General features: G+C 48.3%; 7 protein-coding genes across 7 annotated transcripts; 3 read left to right on the top strand and 4 right to left on the bottom strand.

Moving 5' to 3' along the window:
- Positions 1 to 2,809: 2,809 nt before the first annotated feature.
- On the bottom strand, positions 2,810 to 4,567 carry GGS25DRAFT_488815 (uncharacterized protein). Its single transcript, XM_049260854.1, has 3 exons — positions 4,337 to 4,567; positions 3,777 to 4,214; positions 2,810 to 3,699 (listed from the first exon to the last, which is right to left on the bottom strand). The coding sequence occupies exons 1-3, from the start codon at positions 4,428 to 4,430 to the stop codon at positions 3,257 to 3,259; spliced, it is 975 nt and encodes a 324-aa protein (XP_049116227.1). The 5' UTR covers positions 4,431 to 4,567; the 3' UTR covers positions 2,810 to 3,256.
- A 244-nt stretch (positions 4,568 to 4,811) lies between these two features.
- On the top strand, positions 4,812 to 5,491 carry GGS25DRAFT_260955 (RmlC-like cupin). The gene has a single exon (XM_049257289.1). The coding sequence runs from the start codon at positions 4,947 to 4,949 to the stop codon at positions 5,355 to 5,357; it is 411 nt and encodes a 136-aa protein (XP_049116226.1). The 5' UTR covers positions 4,812 to 4,946; the 3' UTR covers positions 5,358 to 5,491.
- On the bottom strand, positions 5,492 to 6,509 carry GGS25DRAFT_260957 (actin depolymerizing protein). The gene is made up of 2 exons (XM_049257290.1): positions 6,132 to 6,509; positions 5,492 to 6,073 (listed from the first exon to the last, which is right to left on the bottom strand). Exon 2 carries the CDS (start codon positions 6,065 to 6,067, stop codon positions 5,627 to 5,629), a length of 441 nt encoding a protein of 146 aa, XP_049116225.1. The 5' UTR covers positions 6,068 to 6,073; positions 6,132 to 6,509; the 3' UTR covers positions 5,492 to 5,626.
- Positions 6,510 to 7,524: 1,015 nt separating this feature from the next.
- Positions 7,525 to 10,341, top strand: GGS25DRAFT_260867 (HET-domain-containing protein). Its single transcript, XM_049257288.1, has 4 exons — positions 7,525 to 8,112; positions 8,165 to 9,312; positions 9,429 to 10,007; positions 10,102 to 10,341. Exons 1-4 carry the CDS (start codon positions 7,671 to 7,673, stop codon positions 10,150 to 10,152), a joined length of 2,220 nt encoding a protein of 739 aa, XP_049116224.1. The 5' UTR covers positions 7,525 to 7,670; the 3' UTR covers positions 10,153 to 10,341.
- Positions 10,342 to 10,530: 189 nt separating this feature from the next.
- On the bottom strand, positions 10,531 to 12,302 carry GGS25DRAFT_521243 (MFS transporter; the record flags this gene model as incomplete). The annotated part of the gene is made up of 5 exons (XM_049264020.1): positions 10,531 to 11,007; positions 11,101 to 11,205; positions 11,269 to 11,676; positions 11,747 to 12,169; positions 12,252 to 12,302. 5 exons carry the CDS (start codon positions 12,300 to 12,302, stop codon positions 10,531 to 10,533), a joined length of 1,464 nt encoding a protein of 487 aa, XP_049116223.1.
- A 1,533-nt stretch (positions 12,303 to 13,835) lies between these two features.
- Positions 13,836 to 15,245, top strand: GGS25DRAFT_260849 (glycosyl hydrolase family 61-domain-containing protein). Its single transcript, XM_049257287.1, has 2 exons — positions 13,836 to 14,380; positions 14,453 to 15,245. The coding sequence occupies exons 1-2, from the start codon at positions 14,282 to 14,284 to the stop codon at positions 15,161 to 15,163; spliced, it is 810 nt and encodes a 269-aa protein (XP_049116222.1). The 5' UTR covers positions 13,836 to 14,281; the 3' UTR covers positions 15,164 to 15,245.
- A 364-nt stretch (positions 15,246 to 15,609) lies between these two features.
- Positions 15,610 to 17,465, bottom strand: GGS25DRAFT_521241 (amino acid transporter; the record flags this gene model as incomplete). The annotated part of the gene is made up of 5 exons (XM_049264019.1): positions 15,610 to 15,779; positions 15,851 to 16,428; positions 16,478 to 16,677; positions 16,757 to 16,808; positions 16,906 to 17,465. 5 exons carry the CDS (start codon positions 17,463 to 17,465, stop codon positions 15,610 to 15,612), a joined length of 1,560 nt encoding a protein of 519 aa, XP_049116221.1.
- Positions 17,466 to 19,349: the final 1,884 nt, after the last annotated feature.

The raw sequence follows: 19,349 nt of genomic DNA, 5'->3' as shown, positions 1-19,349 counted from the left end.
CCTTACTGGGGACGAAGGACTCCGCAACTTTTATGCAGTAACCCAATACGTCGCCAGCGCCACCCACACCTCAGGAACTAACTAGGAATGTATGCATGAAGCTATGGCTTGGCACAGCCAATCGTCGTATGCTTCCCCTTTAACCCCCCTGCGTGGACGCATGAATGATCAGCCAGACGGTTGGGTGACACACTAGTGTAGTGTAGACTCTTCAAAGTTCTCACGATGCTGTTCGGCACATATGTAATACGTACATTATACGGGCATTGCCGCGTTGCAGCTGCGACCTCACTAATGGGGCGATTGGCTAGCCAGCCACGGCGCAGAGAAAGCGCCTCTTTGCAACCATCGTCTCACGAGACTAATTTTTTTGCTGTCGAGTTAATATCTGACGATAGTCACGCAGTCCGGCATGCATGTCCATACTTCTATAATAAGATATACGGATAGCAGCAGCCTAGATGTCATAAGGGATAATGTCTAAACAAACTACTGTAATCGGCCGTTTCGCATTAACTCCATACGAACGAAACACGGGCTTCTAGAAGAAGAAGATCACTCGGGGGTTTGGAATGATCGGGGACAAAGAAGAAATCTTTGACGATCCCAGTCCCGAACCCGGGTCTCAGCTCCTTGTCCTTGATGGCAGACGAGGCGAGGGGAGGTAGGTATGTAGGTACGCGAGCGGCGTATGTACGAAAAAAGGAAGAAGGAAAAGGTTGTCCCCGCTTAAGTCACCCTGTTAAGGAAATCCGCATCATGGTTACCGTCTCGAAATAGAAAGGTAAGCAGGGCTTCTTCGTCCAAGCGCACGACATGTAGGTATTCTTACGTTATACGTTATGGTACATAACACCAACATCCTTCGCATCATAGCACAGGGGGCCCTTTTTCGTGTGTATCTACTACGCAGTATATCGAAACGAAACGAAGACGCCTATTAAGGACGTCTCTGTTGGGGGAAAAATCAACAGAAGCGTCTGCCTCTTTTCAACTAACTCTTAATAACTTATAGTAACATGCGTAGGTTACCTAACTACCTACGTAGGTTAAGTAAGATGCATAGAAACGACGCTGAGGCCGTGCACCTGGCCGATACTCGCGTTTGAACAGTACCGATTACACCAAATCTACTTACACAAGCGATATCGAGAAGACACTTCCCGATTAGTGACTATAATTCATTACCATGCGCTATAGATAGGCCACGGCTTCAGGCCCTACGCTTTCGTTCGTTCATCTGATGTTACCAATCTACTAATCTAGATACCTGTATACATACATGCATACATACATACATACATACATACATACAAGCCCTACAGCTTCAACTCGGCTCTTCCCGAGGCCGTCAAAGGTGACAAGGGTACCGAAGTATGGAAAATGTAACGAGATCAGTTCATTCTGACGAGTCCTTTAGCATACATACATACAGTGCATACATACCTTCTGCCGCGGGGCTACGTATGTCGCTTCTCTGTGTCGCGCATGCTAGATCACCATGGACATGAAACGATCAGTGGGTACGGTAAGCAACAAAAAAGAACGGACAGGGGAGGGGCACCAAATTGTGGTTGATGCGTATTCCGTCCCCTTGGCAATATGCCGTATCACCAGGTGAAGCTCTACTGCATAGTACTACTAACTACTATCATACACACTATCATACTACTATCATGCCCAGTGAAGCAAGTACGCCTGCTTTGATGGACGCGCCACACCGAGATTTGCTCTCGGGTTAAATGCCTAAGTAGTTGGCTAACCTCATGCGGTTTCTTGTTGAGTTAGCTAGTTAAAAATTAACTAAGCTCCGAGAGGCTATAAGATATAGGCCCGGCCCGCTCGGAGAGGTAAAACGGCTTTTGTTATACCTAGCTACCGGCCTATAGTTATACCTACTGGTCTATATACCTATAGCTGAACTAGAGAACTATACTACACAGTAACAGGTTCATCCCAACCCCCTTGAGCTGCTAGATCAATGCCTCAAGCGAGGTTTCTAGAAGTTTCACTTTGACAGGCAGTTAGTTATAACTACTTCCAAGAACTTGCCGCGAGGCGGAATCTAGAAGACGCAGAACATCGTCATCGCGCGGGGATCTCTAACATCTCCCCGGAGACTACCTACATACCTATGGAATCTGGTATACCTACACGTATGTAAGCTGTCTTCCAAGTTTGTTCTATCGAGTCCCCCCATGTAGACCCTTGGCAAAACTTAGCTGTACCTACAATAGTGCAATGGTATCATGGCCTCTTCGATTCCTACATACCACTCCTTTCCCACCGCATACACCCAGGTTAGTTGTACTAGTTTACGTTTTATTCAAGTCGCAAACACCTATGTAACCTAGGTATGTAGGTATATACCTACCCGATCTCTCCAACAACAGCCTCGTGAACCCTATGAACATCCTATGTCACGTCACGTCACGTCACAGCCATTATATTTATCCGAAGGATCTCCCCCATGCCATCTACAATCAGGAGGTGTAGTTCACCCCCCAACTTCCCCAATTGGCAACAACACTGAGATCCTAGTCTCTGCGGCAAAGCAAAGTTGCTTGCTTACCCCAATAACGTCGAGATTTCGGTTGCTCTCGGGCCGAAAGTTGGGAGCTGTGGTTGGTTCGGGGTTTAAGGTTGTTAGTAACTTACATAGGTAGGTAGGTAGGTAAGGAGAGGGATGAGGTAAGCTGGGTGGGAATATGGGAGGCGTTGATAGGATGTGGTACAGCTACATATATGGAATCCTGATGGAGCTATGTCCAGACGGGCTGCATTAGTGGTATCTGACGTACTTTATATGTACCCGGGTAGGCATGCCGATATATATATTTATCTCTAGATAGTTCTAAATATAAAATTTTGAGTTCTAGACACAAGTGTTTACAAGTCATAAGGATGCCACCAAGCGTGATCTTAGTCGAACCCCCCTGGCTGATAGCTGCCATAGTAGAATATAGACTGGCTTTAATGGCAAGAGGCTACCCAGCAGCAAGGTATACTCGTTTTAAGAATCCAATATCTGCAATCGGAAGTATATTGGGGCCCCTCGAGGTAATTAGGAATTTGAATCATTGCGGGACACCGGCTCCACTCCGTGATCACGGGCTGCTAACGGCCATATTCGTGCTGAGAATGGTAAGGCAAGGCGAAACGCGTAATAGCCAGATAGTTCTGCCGTTTGCTTCAACCCCTTACATCCCTAGCATAATAGCTCGTGTTTACCTAGGTTTGCCATGCGTATAGGAGGCTAATGCATGTCTTTCATTACCTCAGCTACTGCCTTTGCGGCTAGCCTCTTTCGTTGCTCTTCTGGTAGACCAGCAGCCGTTTCGCGGACTACTTGAAGCTTAGCTATCATCGTCTCTATCTGTTGAATATCTTCATCGCCAAGGTTCTCCTCATCGGCCACTTTGGTGGTGCTGGTACTCGATTCCCCGTTTGGTAACTCTTCTTCCGGTTCTTGCCCGGCCTCTAATATTGCCTGTTTCAGACCAGCGAAGTCCTCACGGTCGAAGCCGAAGCCTAAAGTTTCCGGGTCAAGATCGGGCCCCTTTTCTTCGGTGTCCTTATCTTGTCCGATACCTAGCTCGGCCTCGAAATACCCGAAGTCTGACCCGAGATCGTCAAGTGATGCTTGAGACCAATCGTTTGCCTCTAACGCCTCAAGAACGCGAGGGATGCCCATTTTTTCTGTGATTCTGATGAGCTGCCAGTCGCTTATATTCCTCCCACGGGCAAAAGGGGTAGTCGTGATATTTCAAACATACCGCCAAATTCATTCCGCCCTAGCACACTTTGACGCCTCACTTGGACGAACTCGAGAGCCGAATCGGAACAGCAATCCTCCCAGTCATCCACATCGTCGACTTCACCTACCCCCAAACATAGACATACTCCATCCCAGGACCAACCGCCCAGCCCATCCTTGATAACCTTGCCGACATGTTGGATGAGTTCACGTGCTCGGTTGCCCTCATCTGATTGAAATTCTATAGGTAGTGAAAACACTAGCACGATGCCCCCTAGCACCTCAAGGACCTCCTTGGCTTCTGAAGAAAGAAATGAGGAGGACCATTCTGAGGGTGATGAGATGAGATCTATCCATATGGGTACTTCGGCTTTGTAGTAAGTTGTCTTGATGGAGAGGTTATGTGATGAGCCAGCTAGTGACGTGGAAGCTTGTTCCGGAAGCGTGCCGGTGAGATCTTGTGGCGGATTAGCTTCTGGAATGCGCTTATGTAGGTAGACAGGTAAGTATTAAGTTAAAAGAAGATACGATGTGATGGATAAGTTATGACGTTTAGAATAATTCAATGTTATTGATTACCTTTGATCACTGTGGTTAAATGGCGTGTTGAGTCGGGATCCGCCAACGAGACGGCTAATATCCGACGTGGATTAGTTACATCTATGATATCCATGATAAGTTGTGGATGAGGGCGGAATAAAGGCGAGATGGTCTGATAAAGAGAAGCTTCTAATGAAACTTTTAATAATCTCCAGGACTTTGATGATGGATCATTGGTGGGTACTACTACGACATAGTATGATAAGTACGAGACTGACGGGGAAGAATTGGAGGGGCAATATGTAACTACATATGTATTTACTTGTATTTACCCCGCTACCACCAATAACTGCATATTGATGTGATGTTGCACTTACCCGGGCAGTTGCGGCCGTACTGCAATACCTAACCTAGTATGTACTGATAGTATGAACGAGTACATATTGGATGTAGTACAGAATACCTAGGTAGTAGCGCCCGTGGCGTTGATGCCTTAGATTAGGTAGGTAGGCACGTATGTAGTGATCATATTAATTTAATTCTAATTCATTGATTGATGCAACTGATCTTTTACCTTGCATCTTTCAAGTTGTTGCCATCTAACTACTTACAATATTGAACACCCAACATTGAATCCAACTAAGTCGCCATGTCTCACCCCGAACCATCTCAACCGGTCCATTTGACCAAGGCCTCTACTATTAAGCCATCGGGTGGACAAACAGAGGGCATGATCCGATCAAATGCCATCGTCGACAAGTGTGACGGGATCTGTGCTACCAGCATGCTTGCCAAGCCACATACCGCCTCAGCGGTCCATCATCATGGGGCTCTAGACACCATAGTCTACGCTGTCAAGGGTCGAGGTAGCGTTGTCAGCGAAGGGGGATCAAAGAGGGTCGACCTAGAACCAGGAGACTACGCATTAATTCCCGCATATATGGAACACCAAGAGATCAACGACGGCGATGAGGATGTGATATGGACTATAGTGCGGAGCGGAAGGATCCCCGAGGTCGTCAATTTGACCGGTTGGAACGGAGATCCTATCAAAGATTAGAAGCCTTTGCGTCTCCTATAGGGACGAATGGAACATGCTTCTTGCAGCTATATTCAACCAAATTTCAACGCTTCTCTATCTATCTATTGATTCTGTACGTATCTGCGATCGATCGGTATATCGTTAAAATATATCCAGGAAAATTCATGTTATCTCGCTCATGCACGCTCATCAATCAACCCCCGAAACTCTCCGCAGGTACTAGGTACTAGGTACCTAGTACCCATGCTTCACCATGTTATCACTGTGATGTTTCCTCTTCGCCTCTTTCAGCCCCGGCCACCATTGTAATCAGCACCGCCGGCCCTTCTCAGTCTAGCAACAATCTCTGCTTCGTCGAGATCGGCTTTGTCGCGGGCGTCGATCGAAATGCTGTGGTGGTTAAGGACCCTCTTAACGTTGCCGCTCTCGATGGACACGCGTGCCTTGCGCATGACCTTGGTGTTCTCTCCAATCCAGACGACGAATACGAATTTGACTCGTTTGCTCTCGGTGTCGTTTGCGTACTCTACGCGGACGTATCCGTATTGTGCTTGTGAAGCGTCCAAGTTATTTGCCAGCTCCTCCAGCCCGCCAGAGCCCGTCCCCGACAGCTTCAACTTATCGCCGACGGCCCCGGCATATGAGAGAATCAGCCAATTCATCGGGTCCTTGTCTGACCGTATTGCGTCGTACGCAGACAGGACCTCGGGGGCGTCGGCACCGGACATTTTGTGCTGGCGGGGTATTAGGTACCTTGGGTATCTAGGGGGTAATCAGGAGGTGTGTAGGTACGGGACTTAGGTATTCGAGTGGACGGGTGTACGGTTGGGGTCGTTCGTGTTTTTTCGTTACTATAACATGCGGAGATTGACTGATGATGATTGGCGAGGCCAATGGGATGGTTTTCGTTGCCCGAGTACGAGTCTCGAGTATCCTGCTCGGGAATGGTTCGGTGAGTTTGATCCAAGGAAGTTTTCTGCCTTTTTATTGCCAAGTAGCATAAAGGGTGAGGACTGGCAACGGCCCGTTGTCATTGGTGCCAACTGGCGGAATACCCCTATTTATTGCCAAGACCCATCGCTTGCATCCGAATTAGGTACTTGCCTGCCATATTAATTATAACAAAGGTATATGAGTTTCAATCCCGTGATACTTTTTAGCATACTAGAACTACTTTCATTTACTACACTTTCCGTGAAATGTTAGGAAAAAATCTTGGTCATTTCGTATTAGGATAGGTACCTGTGCAATATGTATGTAACCAGGGTAAGGTGCGCCGCCTAGGACTTCACAACTTCACAACTTTCTTTCTAGCGTAAAGCTCAAGGGTGATTGATTGCCAATGGACGTTTTCTCTTGGGAATCATCAGAAATGATAATTTTGGGGGGTTGAGAGCGTGCTAATTGGTACTAGCAATAGAGTATCTAACTAGCACTCCGGGGCTATCTTACTACTATCTTCGGAAACTAAGGATAGGATTCGTTTAACCTGTTACCCTTCCACGGCGAAAAGAAAAAGGACTGAAAATCTCCAGAGACCTCGCTCTCGACGTTGATATTCGCACAACGGGGATACACCTGTCATAAGTGGATGAAATATCATGCACATACGTATTAGCTAACAGCTAGCTAGTGGACGGCTTCTTATTGTCGAGCTTCGACTCGCATCCCCAACCTATACCGTAGTTCGCCCGCGACAGCGGCGCAATTCCTCCGGTGGGGCTGGCGCCGTTCTTAGACCTCTGAGCTCATTGCTGCTATACTAGAAAAGGGTTGTGTTTGCTTTTCTTTTGATTTTTTTTTTCATAGCTACCTATGTGCCTTAGAGGCTACGTTTAGTAATTCTTTCAATGCTCATTGATCATGGCTATTGTCTTATTAATGAGGCTCCTAGTAGTTATTGTCAACGGCGTAGATGCCAAAGTGGAGGCGGTACGGGCGGTTCCAGAAAAGGTACGGCGGCAGTGCCCGAGATTGTGGGTATTCCCCGGCTCCGTCTATTGAACTTGGGTGAGATGTCACGGGACATAGCTACCTAATGTCTACAGCAAAATCACTTGGACGAGTGGCGGGCGCTACGGCCCTACGGAGGTGGCTCCTGTAATTGAAAACGTGAAGGGGGTGGTGTTGCAAGGATCGGGTTGGAGCCCGGTTTCGAATAAGAGGCACCGCCACATCTTACGCCCTCCCTCTATGTGGGAGCCTAAGCTAGCACCTTACATACCCAGGTATCCTTCCTTCAAACCTGAAAGACAAAAGTCAGTAAATACCTATGTGCCTAGGTAGGTTACCTAATTATCAACTTGACCTTCAAATCATCAGTCTATACACATGAAAGAAATGGCGCAATGCAAAACTTGCGCTGCCTTAACGGTAGAAGATTTAAGAAGTTGTTCGATCTTTTTCCACCCTAATCTACGATCCCTCCGGGACTCTGCGGCCGCCGGCTGTGACTTATGTATGTTATGTTGGATAGCCATCCAGAAGAACAACACAGCAGATGATATCAAGGCCGTTTTGGATGGCAAATTAACGAGTATCCACGACAACGCAGGGCAACCGTTGCCCGATGAGAGGGTTTGGCTCACCGGACTGTTCACGGATGTATTTCGCAACCCGAAAGGGAAGGAAACAGCTAGCGCAGCTTATGCCGCTCGCGAGAATGAATCCAATGGTAGTGAGATTTGGGTAGACTGTGGAAGTAAAGAAGATGCGGAAAAAAGCTTCGGGAAGCATATGTTGAGCGGCACATTAAACGTATTTGCCGATCCAGGTTTATATTCCCCAGCCCTCATCTTGTATTTGATCTTCGCTAATAATCATAGGAACACCTGCCGCGTCTCGCCTTACTGAACGCCTTTTCACTGAACACAGAAATATAAACGGGGACATCAACTTTGCCCGCTCTCTCATGACTAAGTGCCAGGGAGGACATCCTGAATGCAGAGCTACAGACTCGGAAGAAGTACCTGTGATGCCTACGCGGGTTATAGACATTGGTCTCTCTCCCGGCTCTATGAAATTAGTGCAGACTTCTCAGGAGACGCTACGTGAGCCATACATAGCGCTATCCTACTGCTGGGGACAAGGGGCGAAAGATGCTACGGATTTGAACGACGATAATATCTTCTTTCTCATGGAATATATTGACGAAGATAATCTAACCCTAACGCACAAAGACTGCATCGCTATTGCCCGCCAGTTAGGCATACGCTACCTTTGGATTGACTCACTATGCATCATTCAGAGGAACCGGGCAGACTGGGAGTACGAGTCCAAAAGAATGGCAGAGGTGTACGGCAACGCAGCTCTTACTATCATCGCTGGGCGTGCGGCGGACAGCCGTAACGGTTTCATGATTAACAAAGTCGAACAAGCAATGCCACCCTGCCCGTTATCATTTGGTAAGAACATGGGTAACGTCTACCTTAGTCTGCCCCGTTCGAAAATAGAAGGCCCTGTCAGCACACGAGGGTGGTGCTTCCAAGAAAAGGTCCTTAGCAGACGGGCACTCATCTACGCGACGGAGCAAGTCTCCTTCTCCTGCCAGCGGTCCCAACTATGGGAAGATGGCAGGCTAACAATGCATGATCCATCTCATCTACGAATAGGATCATTCCCAGACGCGCCAGAACTTACTAACATGAGCTCTAATGTGAAGCAACGCGAACTAAAACAGTCACGGACCAGAATGCTCCGTTTATGGTATCAGAAGATTCTGCCGGACTACACGCTACGACAATTGACAGAGCCTTCTGACATATTCGCTGCATGCAGCAGTATCTCGCAGTTGGCACGAAAGACGATTAGATCTAGATACCTTGCCGGCATATGGGAGGCAGACATGGTACGTGGCTTATTATGGTGCACTGCTTATTCGATCAAGGGGAATCTTAAGACGATTCGCTGGCCTAAATCTACAAGGCCAGTCGACAGAGATGGAAAGAAGGTAGTTCGAGCGCCAACGTGGTCTGTAAGTTACCTTCAACTACCTACTTAGTATTTCATTATTATACCCCCTTTCATCTGGTACCTGCCTACACGTAACTATGACCCTATTTGAAACCACAGACTTACCATTATCATCAGTGGGCAGCCATCCAAGGCCAAATACACACTCGCGCAGAGTATCTGCGAAAAGACGAGTTCTTCCAAGACCTCGATAACGTCCTCATACGGCCTTTACCTACATCTACACAATCATGTCCGCCTGACGATACCCGAATGAAAAGCACAACACCGGACTATACTCCGAGATGGACCCTTCTCCCAGACCCCAAATGCGATGCCGACATCCTCCATATGAAAACTTGCGAACTGGCTTTCCTTGGCCGCCCAAAACATGTCCGCTGTAGTATTCCCTCCCAACCCGAATTGTCCTCCTTTCCGAGCCTCGGCTGGCCGCCACGTCGCCGAGCCCTCACTGAGAATGGATTCCTAGCGGTTCTCCAGCCTGCTGGTACAGAACACGCCTCGCTGAAAGAGCTTAACCTACCTTCTGCCGAAATCTTCGCTCTTGCATGCTTTGATGTAGCTGAGGATAACATAGGGGCTCAGGACTGCTGGTTCCTGCCTATCCTGAAGGATAGACGCGAAGGGCTGTTGCTAAAAAAGGACCCGTCGGGGATGTTCCGGCGCCTGGGTATTGTAACGTTGGTGAAGGAGCAGGTACGTCTTTTTCGTCTCTTTAGTTCTCCACTTCTTCTCTTAGACAAGATACCCATCTATTACAGTGGATACTAACGCATACTGTTTGTACCAGTTTCGACCATGGCTGATCTCGGGCGCCGAGGAGGAAGTACATCTAATCTGACAGGATATCACTACCGCTACCTAACTTACCCCCCAAAACGTGGCAAAGCCATAGGAAGCCCAAGAATATGAGACTTCTACACAGTTTATGCTGAGATACTCCTAGGTATGGGTGATGGCCATTTCAGGAGTTAGCATGGCAGATTGGTCAGGCGGTGATCGAGTGCTTACCTGGCTTAAGCAGGCGTTTGCTTTTAGGGGAAGGGTTGCTCTGGTCTCAATAACGATATAACACCATTCGCACTAGACGTATTGCAGAGGACTTACACCTCATTTTATTAACTACCTCCCTACGTAGGTAGATACCTATCTAAAGAACCAGGTAATACGCCTACAGCCCCTCAATTTACACCAAAATAGGGGGTGACCACATGTTGCCTCAATATGCCCAGATTCTCTTCTCTCCCCTCGCATCCTTCACCCCTTTCCTGTTCATCCTCCCGTACCACAGCCTCAAGCTAAGAATCACTATCGCAACAAAGAAGTTGCACGCCGCACACACGAAATTGCCAGTCGGGTAGCCGTCCTTCGCCTCGTCCGCCTTCCATATCCACTGCGCGATTACCTGGCCGATCCCTGCGCAAGAATTATGCAGCGCGATGACTAGCGGGATCGTTAGCATGCTAGGGGTGTTGCAGACGGTGAGGTTGGTCATCGCTGGCGCTACGGGGAAGGCGCCTACGGCGGCCATGCACAGGCATCCGTATCTTGAGGTGTATGCCGTTGGGGGTAGGAGGCCGGCGCTTAGCCAGCCGATGCCACCGATCACGGAGGATACGGTGATGTGGTAGCCTCGGGCGTTGAAATGGTCGGCGGAGTAGGAGACTAGGATGGCGACGACGAATCCGACGACCCACTGTGATGTTATGTGTTAGTGACTGGTCCACTAGCTTGCCCTAAGAGGAGGTCGCGTGTAAGTAGGTTCATTAGAGAAAATGACTTGACTTACTGGCGGAACTGTCAACAGCTGGGCTTGAATCGACGTATACCCCAAACCAGTGACGATGGTAGGAGTGAAGAACGTAAACGAGCCTTGAGTCACCACATTGGCAATCTATTCAGTAACAGTTAGTCTACCTAGGTAAACACCTGGTATTGAAATAAACGATCAACTCACATAGGCAAAGTAGTGCGCCAACATTCGAGGGCTAAAAAGCGTCTGAACAAGCTCCTTCCGAGTAGCATGCTCCCTATTATACCCCCCGCCCCTCTCCTTAAGCCGATCCTCAGCGAAACTCTTTTCCGACGGACTCAGAAACTTGGCACGAGCAGGATAATCCGGCAAGATGAGGAGGGTGGGCACTACGCTCAAGATTGTGATGGTGCCTTCGATTATGAAGAGCCAGCGGAACCCTTCGAGATTGCCGGCCCCGTTGACGGTCGCCATGCCGAATGCGATGGCGCCTCCGAATGCGCCGGCGAGGTTGCAGAAGGCGATGACGAGGGCGATGCGGACGGAGCGCTCGTTGTGCCGGTACCAGATTGTTATGAGGTAGACGATGCCTGGGAAGAAACCTGCCTCGAACTATACAATATTAGCTGTATTGTTCCCCCCCTGATAGACCTACATGTGATGATAGCATGAGGTTGCTTACCACGCCAATAAGCATGCGCAACACAATAACCGTAGGATAGTTCTTCACCCCCGCAAACCCCAACGTCAAAGCCCCCCAGCAGCCCAGCAGAACCGCCAACCAAACCGACGGACGGATGTAGTGCTTCATGATCCAATTCGACGGCACCTCGAAGAGCGCGTACGCCACCGAGAATAGCGACACCGTTAGCGCGTAGTTAGTGGGCGTCATGTTCGTCGTGTGCAGGAGATCGTTGCCAGTCTCCTGGTTCAGCACCTTCGCGTTGCCGATGTTGCCCCTGTCGAGGAAGTTCAGCAGGTAGAGCCAGCAGCATAGTGGGAGAATGCGGATGTCGAGACGGCGGTTGAGACGTTTGTTGCGTGCATAGTCGAATTCTTCAGGGTTGTTAGTAGTAGCTGCATCTAGCGAGGCGTCTTTCTTTCTCTATGGGTTGGCGTTTTATCGGTTAGTTACTATCTTCCTAGGTATTGTAGAACACGTATATAAAGGTAAACTGCGAGATTACTTCAACTTCAACGTTACCCTCGAGGTGTTCTGAGGGCTCTATTTTCTCCATTGCTTCAGACTTTTGGTTGGGACGTTATCGTACACACACAGCACCTAAACATGGACAACAACAACAAGCTCAACTGAGTACTGGGTATCAAAGAGTAAGACTCCAGTAGGTATAATAAATACTCCATAAGGCAATATACACGGCTATCAGACGTCACATCACAGACACGCTCCTCCTCCTCGGCATGGCGTTGAATGGCCGGCCACATCCCGAACCTCTTTCTCCAAGGTATCTCCCAATGCGACCCCCACAACGCGAGAATGGGGCCGCCGGCCATCTAGCTATTACGTGGTAAAGGTTGATATAATTCCCATATTGCTGAAAGATGCGGGGTAGAGCCCCAGATTCAACTCTGATCACGATTGCGTACTAGGGAGGTAGATATATACCGAGAGGACCCTCCCCACTGCCGAGCCTACCCAGATCATTCAGATCACCCACTATTATATCGTCACTTGAATATGTATAAAATAGGCACTCCTATAACTGAACACAGGCACGCCTGCTGCCTAACCTAGACATCAAAAAGAAGACGTTGGGGAATACCTAGAACACACTAGGAATCATATTTCCGTTCATTCTTACTACAAATAGACTAGATCGTGGGGAAGTCTATGGGGTAGTTGGAGGTGGTTTCGCGATTCTGCGTTATGATTAATAGCGTGCTTAACCCTGTAAACCCCTTGCGCTTCCATAGAGGAGAAGTTGGCGAGTTGAGTATGATGGTTACGATTGAACTTTCTGAAGATGATTGGCCAGCAACCTTATATACTCAGGTAGGTAATACTGTACATTCTCACTGTAAAGGTATATCTAGTAGGTTAAGCCGTTGTATTGTATGAAGGGATTAAGAGATCGCTTTTTTATTCCAAATGTATGAGGTTCTTGGGTGGAGAACAGAAACCCCCTTTCCCTAACACACGACCCAACGAGACTCACTCGCGCGGTATTCGTAGTCTTCATCGCCCAAGTAACCGTCACGAGATAAATAGAACACCAATGACATCTTAATCCACATGAAAGAGTTTGAATGCTGCGATTGAAAGTAAAGAATCCAGTAGCGACACCTTTAGATGCCCCTACCATATAAGATCTCTGCTTAGTCGCAGATACACCCGAAAATCCACTGCGCTGAGCACTTATATTATAAGGAGAGGCAAGTAAGGAGACATCCCTCTTAACGCATCAAACATACCATCACCAATACACCATGCCACCATTCCCAACTTAGATCCCAGCACCCAACTAACTCCCCATTCACAACGGAGCAACGTGTGCCAAGCCCAGACACCCCCGATCTGGAAATCTGGAGAAACATTCCGTTCCGCATTCGACACACCCGCACCTCTCTACCTTCCTAACTCAACTCGACCCACCAATCCCAACGCATGTGCCATCGAGCAAGACAAGCTTTTCCCTCGTTACTTTCGACCTTCCCCTTGGGTACGATATATCACGTTGACACTGCACAGAGCCGTGCATGTATCCACCTCCTATCACATCCTATCCTCTTGCCCTGTCCATAACCCTACCTTGTCTCAGAAACCATCCCATTCCAGTTATAAGTACGAGGTAATGGCCTCATGTCCTAGCAACTGTTCAAGCAAGCTAGGCAAGCCGGCCTCCTAACTCCGACAAGATGGATCACACGGAGGGAGAAGCAGCGGAAAGAACCGAATGTGAATCCGAAAAAGTAGAGCTTTTGCTCAATTTTTCCATGGAGCGCAACGGTGATGGGCTGGGGTGATAGACTCACATGCTCCGAATGATAGACAGCAAGGGTGTATCATGGAGTCTGCGAAATCATTTAAAATGCATGCATTTCTCCTAACCTTGACGTAAAGAAATGATCGACAAACAGGCTACATCATCTCTCAGCCTCAGATAGATTGCGTGATCGTCACGATTGATCTTCAATTCCTTTTCAGCTTCATATTCGGCTACCTAGGTACCAAGGTAGACAAAACTCCCACCTCACAATGAAGTGGACCCCCATCGCGGCCATCGTCGTCTTCGGCGCGATGAACGTGGTCGGCCACGCGACGTTCCAAGATCTTTGGGTCGATGGCGTCGATATGATAAGTACCCTACCTGCTTACCTGCTTAGGCAACTTACCTATACAAAAAGGGGGCGCTAACACCCACAGCACGGCGCCACATGCGCAAGGCTCCCGCTATCGAACTCGCCTATAACGAACGTAGCATCCAAGGATATCGCCTGTAACGCTGGGACAAGCCCCGTGTCGAAGAAGTGTAGCGTAGCGGCAGGCTCAACAGTGACGATTGAAATCCACCAGCAACCCGGTGACCGCACCTGCGCCACCGAAGCCATCGGCGGCGCCCACTACGGGCCCGTGCAAGCATACCTAAGCTCCGTCTCCGACTCCTCTGCAGCCGACGGGTCAACCGCATCCTGGTTCAAGATCTTCGCCGACACGTGGGCCGCGAACCCATCGGGTGGCTCAGGCGACGACGATCACTGGGGCACCAAGGACATCAACACGTGCTGCGGCCGCATGGACGTCAAAATCCCCGCGGATCTCGCGGCGGGGGACTATCTACTTCGGGCCGAAGCGCTGGCGCTCCACACTGCGGGGCAGAGCCAGGGCGCGCAGTTCTACGTGACGTGCTTCCAGCTGACCGTCACGGGCGGCGGCAGCGCTAAGCCTGCTGGCGTCTCGCTGCCTGGCGCGTACGAAGCTAGCGATCCAGGCATTCTTGTTAACATCCATGCCAAGTTGAACTCCTACACAGCGCCTGGTCCGGCCGTTTATGCTGGCGGTTCGACGAAGAGCGCTGGCTCACCTTGCGCTGGCTGTGAGAATACGTGCAAGGCGGCCCGAAGGCGTTTGCGTTATTGAGTATGCAAGCTTTTCCAAATTACCTACCTACTAGCTTTCTGTTTGATCGAGCAGGGGTTGCAATAAATTCAACAATTATGCTCGCTGGAGTGAAGTTAAAACTGTGAAGCGAGGTGAATTGAGTCAGGGGTGATACGATCGTTAGGCGGTTCAGAGGAGGTGCATGTTGAGTTGTAATCATAATCTTGATGCAATGTTAATTCATGTACTGTATATAGTATTTCTCGCTCCGCTAGAGCTTGTAGGGGACGGATCTGCCAATTATCGTCATCACCGCCTCTCCCAACGGTCCCTTGCCCGCGTATACCATGTACTCGTCCATATTCTTGGGTATCATAATAAGGCAATGAACAGGAGACGAAAATTCGAGGTGGACACAGACCAAACCGTAGGCGTAGCGAACATCAACGCACCTCTATACCCAAATCTTTTCTTTGTTTGGAAAATCACGCTACCGGGGGGCCAATGTAATGGATACGGCCCCATGCAACATACCATCCAATAGATATCACAGTGAAGCCTACGAAGACAACCGAGGCGTAGTTCATGAGTGCTGGGTCAACTACCGGAACGATAGTAGGCATGCAAAATAACGGGATAGCGAGTAACGACCAGCCTATATATTTGTTAGCCTGGGAGACAATGGCCAGGTTGAAGAGCCTGGCACGATAAATCAGGAGAACTTACAGGTTGCCACGATGTTACAGAACCAGCCAAGCGGTGCCCCCAAGTTGAATTTTGCAGTGCTCACCGTCTTACGGCCAGTAAGCATGCTAATCACGATCGGGGCCGCGTAGGAAGCTGTCAATGCTATGACACCAACGCCTGAAAAGGCATTGAAGGCAGCAGTTGAGCCGAAGTAGATGGCGCCGAGAACGATTTGGACCACCATGCTAAGCATCATAGCATTTAATGGCACTTCATCGAGTCTATGATCGATTTGCTTCCAAAGTCTCGAGCCTGGGATGGCACCATCGCGGGCGAAAGCATATACGCAGCGGCTTGTTGCAGTGGTGCATCCAATGCCGCAGATTAATGCCAAGACGAGAAGCGGGATAAGTAAACCGAATGCGCCACCCGAGTTACCGACGGCGGCTTTGATTATAACTGGGACCGGTTGAGCAGATAGAATGAGTTCCTGAATGTCAGGAAGAACAAAGACCAAGGGAATCATGAACATCAACCCAGCTACGGTGTTGATGCAAACAGTCAAAACCATGGCTTTGGGGACTTGTTCCGCTGGTGCTCGAACCTCTTCGCACATTCTAAGGATGTTAGCAAATTTCGGAAACATGAATCGATATGGGTACTTACGAAATAATCATTCCAGTAGAAGAAGTAGCATAGGCAGCATGTAGGAGACCAACCATGAAGGACCAACCAGGAGTCCATCCAGAGTTAACTTCAAAATGCGTGAAAACCCATTTCGCATCGTGACGGCCCTCTTTAGCCATAGCCAAAACACAGACGATGATCGCGACGACTCCAGCAAATGTCCAGAAGATTGCAAAAGTCTAGCGTTCGGTTAGGTTAGCATACTTCAGAGCCAAAAGTAGTTTGGTAGATAATTATTTAGGTTAGAATTATACGTACATCTAATATGGGTAACCACTTATTTCCAAGAGCGGAGACGGCATTACACAGACTGCGCGTTGGTTAGTACAGCAGATGCATGTGGGCGGCGAAATGCAGCCAGCATGGATATTTTCCGATACTGGAGACACAGCAGGATATAGACTTACAATGTGATCGCTAGGAAGACAAGGAAAACCTGCCAAGGGTCTCCGGCAAACACTAAGCCGCCGTCTGCAGCTTCAAAGACATTGATACATCCAACCAGAAATAAAGTCGTTCCGAAGTTAACAGCCAATGTGATAGTTACATTTCCAACCATATAGAGCCAACCACAGGTCCAGGCAGCGAGATGTCGCCATTCAGGGGGTGCTAACTGGAAAGATTGGTAGTAGACACCTCCTGCCGTGGGATAGACCGAGGTAATTTCGCCCAGGGAGGCCGCAACTGTGAGGATAATGAGCGATACAGCCAACCAACCCCAAATGATGCCAACGGGACCACTAGCAACTAATGGATAGTAGAGGGTAGTCGATAAGCCGTATGGAATACTCGCTAAAATGAAACTCATGCTGGCAACTTCGAAAGTAGAGCGATTCCGTTTCATTTCAGGAGTGTATCCCAAAGAGGTCAGCAGCTGGTCGGCCGAGTCGGAGTCGGCTCCGGCAAGCTCGGCGCGAAGAGCATCGCCGGTAGTCGTTATCGGCTTCTTCATTTGGCCGTCGTCCATTTTGAAAGAGAGTTAAGTTGACAGGTTAGATGGCTGAATATAGGCTTTCGAAGATGCTAAGGCGCAACTCGAATACGAAGCCGGAATAAACAGAATGAGATCGTATAAGAAAATATACGTTGTATGAGTCCCTTAATCCATATAGATAAGATATTTAAATGTCGTAATACTATAGGTGAATTACCGTCCAATAGAAAAACAGAATAGAGAGCGAGAATGGGCGAAAAATGGTGAAATAAGAGGATAAAACGAAGAAAGGGAAATCAGGTGGAAAATGCAGCGCGCAAAGCAATCGCGACTGCTTATAAGCCTGGGAAAGTTCAGGTGAATTGACATCACTCTTGGGAGAAGTCGCCGTCGATCTAAACTCATCCTTGCAACTTAGCTAGATAACCTGCCTCTTAGCGGTTAGTGCCCCCGCGTGGGAACCACGGTGTCTCCGTTGTACGACCTAGTTGGGTACCAGGTACATGATACACATCCCAGCTTAGCGCCATAAATACATGTACAGAAGAGATAAGAGATTGAGTTTAGACTTGAGTTACTTGGGAAAACTGTACTAAAAATATTGTACACTTAGATAAAGTCTGATAAAGTAGTACATGTACGTAGATGATCAGGAACAGTTTGGTACCTACATAATCTATCTCTATCAAGATTCAATATTGGCAATGCAGTACATCAAGTACCGAATATTAGTTCAAAGAAATAACCCTCAATTACGAATTTCGCATCCTCGGAAATTGGAAAGTTTAAATGATCGACATCAGTAGCTTGTTGGACCGCTTAACAACGGCCCTCACAGCCAATCAAAGAGCAGCTCTCGGTGCAGACTCCCGCTATCAGGGCTGACGGCGCCGGCGCAAAACCCCGGCGAGACTCGGTAACAAGAATAATACCCAGCAATGTACCGCAACTCGCACAGTCAAAAGGGTACATGATGTATATAGCTATACCTAGCTTTCGACTCAATCAAGTATGCCAACCTTTATAGAACATTCTAAAACGACATTAGTTCTAAGCTTAGAGCCTTAAGAAAGCTCTGGATTCCCAAATGACTTAGTATTCCTTACCATCTCCATCCGCTTGCTAGATTTCCCCGTGGGTTAGTCGATGCGGAAACAGATGTATGTAAGTACTAAAGCATAAGTTGCAGACCTGAGCTTCACAAGATTGTTTCTGTCATGGGGGACAAGGGTCTAACCTAAGGTCTTACGTACCTAGGTAGGCTTGGTAGGTCAAGCCGCTAAGATTCCATCTCGACGAATAAAATGTAGAATATTTCACAGAATAAGCGGTTTGTCGTTTCACAACCCAAAGCTGACCCAGTGGACTTAATGACTTAGTGCAAGGGACCGGCTTCTTAGGACAGGTATGTAGAACAGGCGTTCAACAAAAAAAAACATTGAAAATTTTCCAATTTACAGAAATTTAAAAACAGACCATTTTTCTCTCTCGCCTTTCTCTTCATGACTGGACTCAGTGGACTGGGTTCCGCTCAACCCGCTGTACTACGTCGTATAGTTGCATCGTTTGAGTTGGTTCATCTAGTGAATCAACAATCTCTTTCCATTCAATTACGAACTTGGGTCATCATCACCTGGGCATTTGGGCTGGGGGGTTTTTTCAGCTAAACCATTATCCTACTAGGTAAACAGTCAGGTATTCGTAATGCCTTATCTTCTTCCATAACCCAAGTCACATTCTAATCGGGGTTCTTTACGAATTCGGTTGCACGAAAGGGGCATAGGTAATTGATAAACACCCCCCAAGTTGTTAACACTTCAGCGCTGTTGATCTTCCAACCATTGATGACCTCACTCTTTCTCCACTGATAGCCGAGACGACTTCCGAACCTCCCTTAAAACTAATGCATAGTTTCCA

This window comes from Hypoxylon fragiforme (genome assembly GCF_022984875.1).
Source record: "Hypoxylon fragiforme strain CBS 206.31 chromosome Unknown GGS25scaffold_5, whole genome shotgun sequence".
In the NCBI taxonomy this organism is placed as follows: domain Eukaryota; kingdom Fungi; phylum Ascomycota; class Sordariomycetes; order Xylariales; family Hypoxylaceae; genus Hypoxylon; species Hypoxylon fragiforme.
Note: the sequence above shows the minus strand (reverse complement) of the source record. Positions and strands in the feature narration are given on the sequence as shown.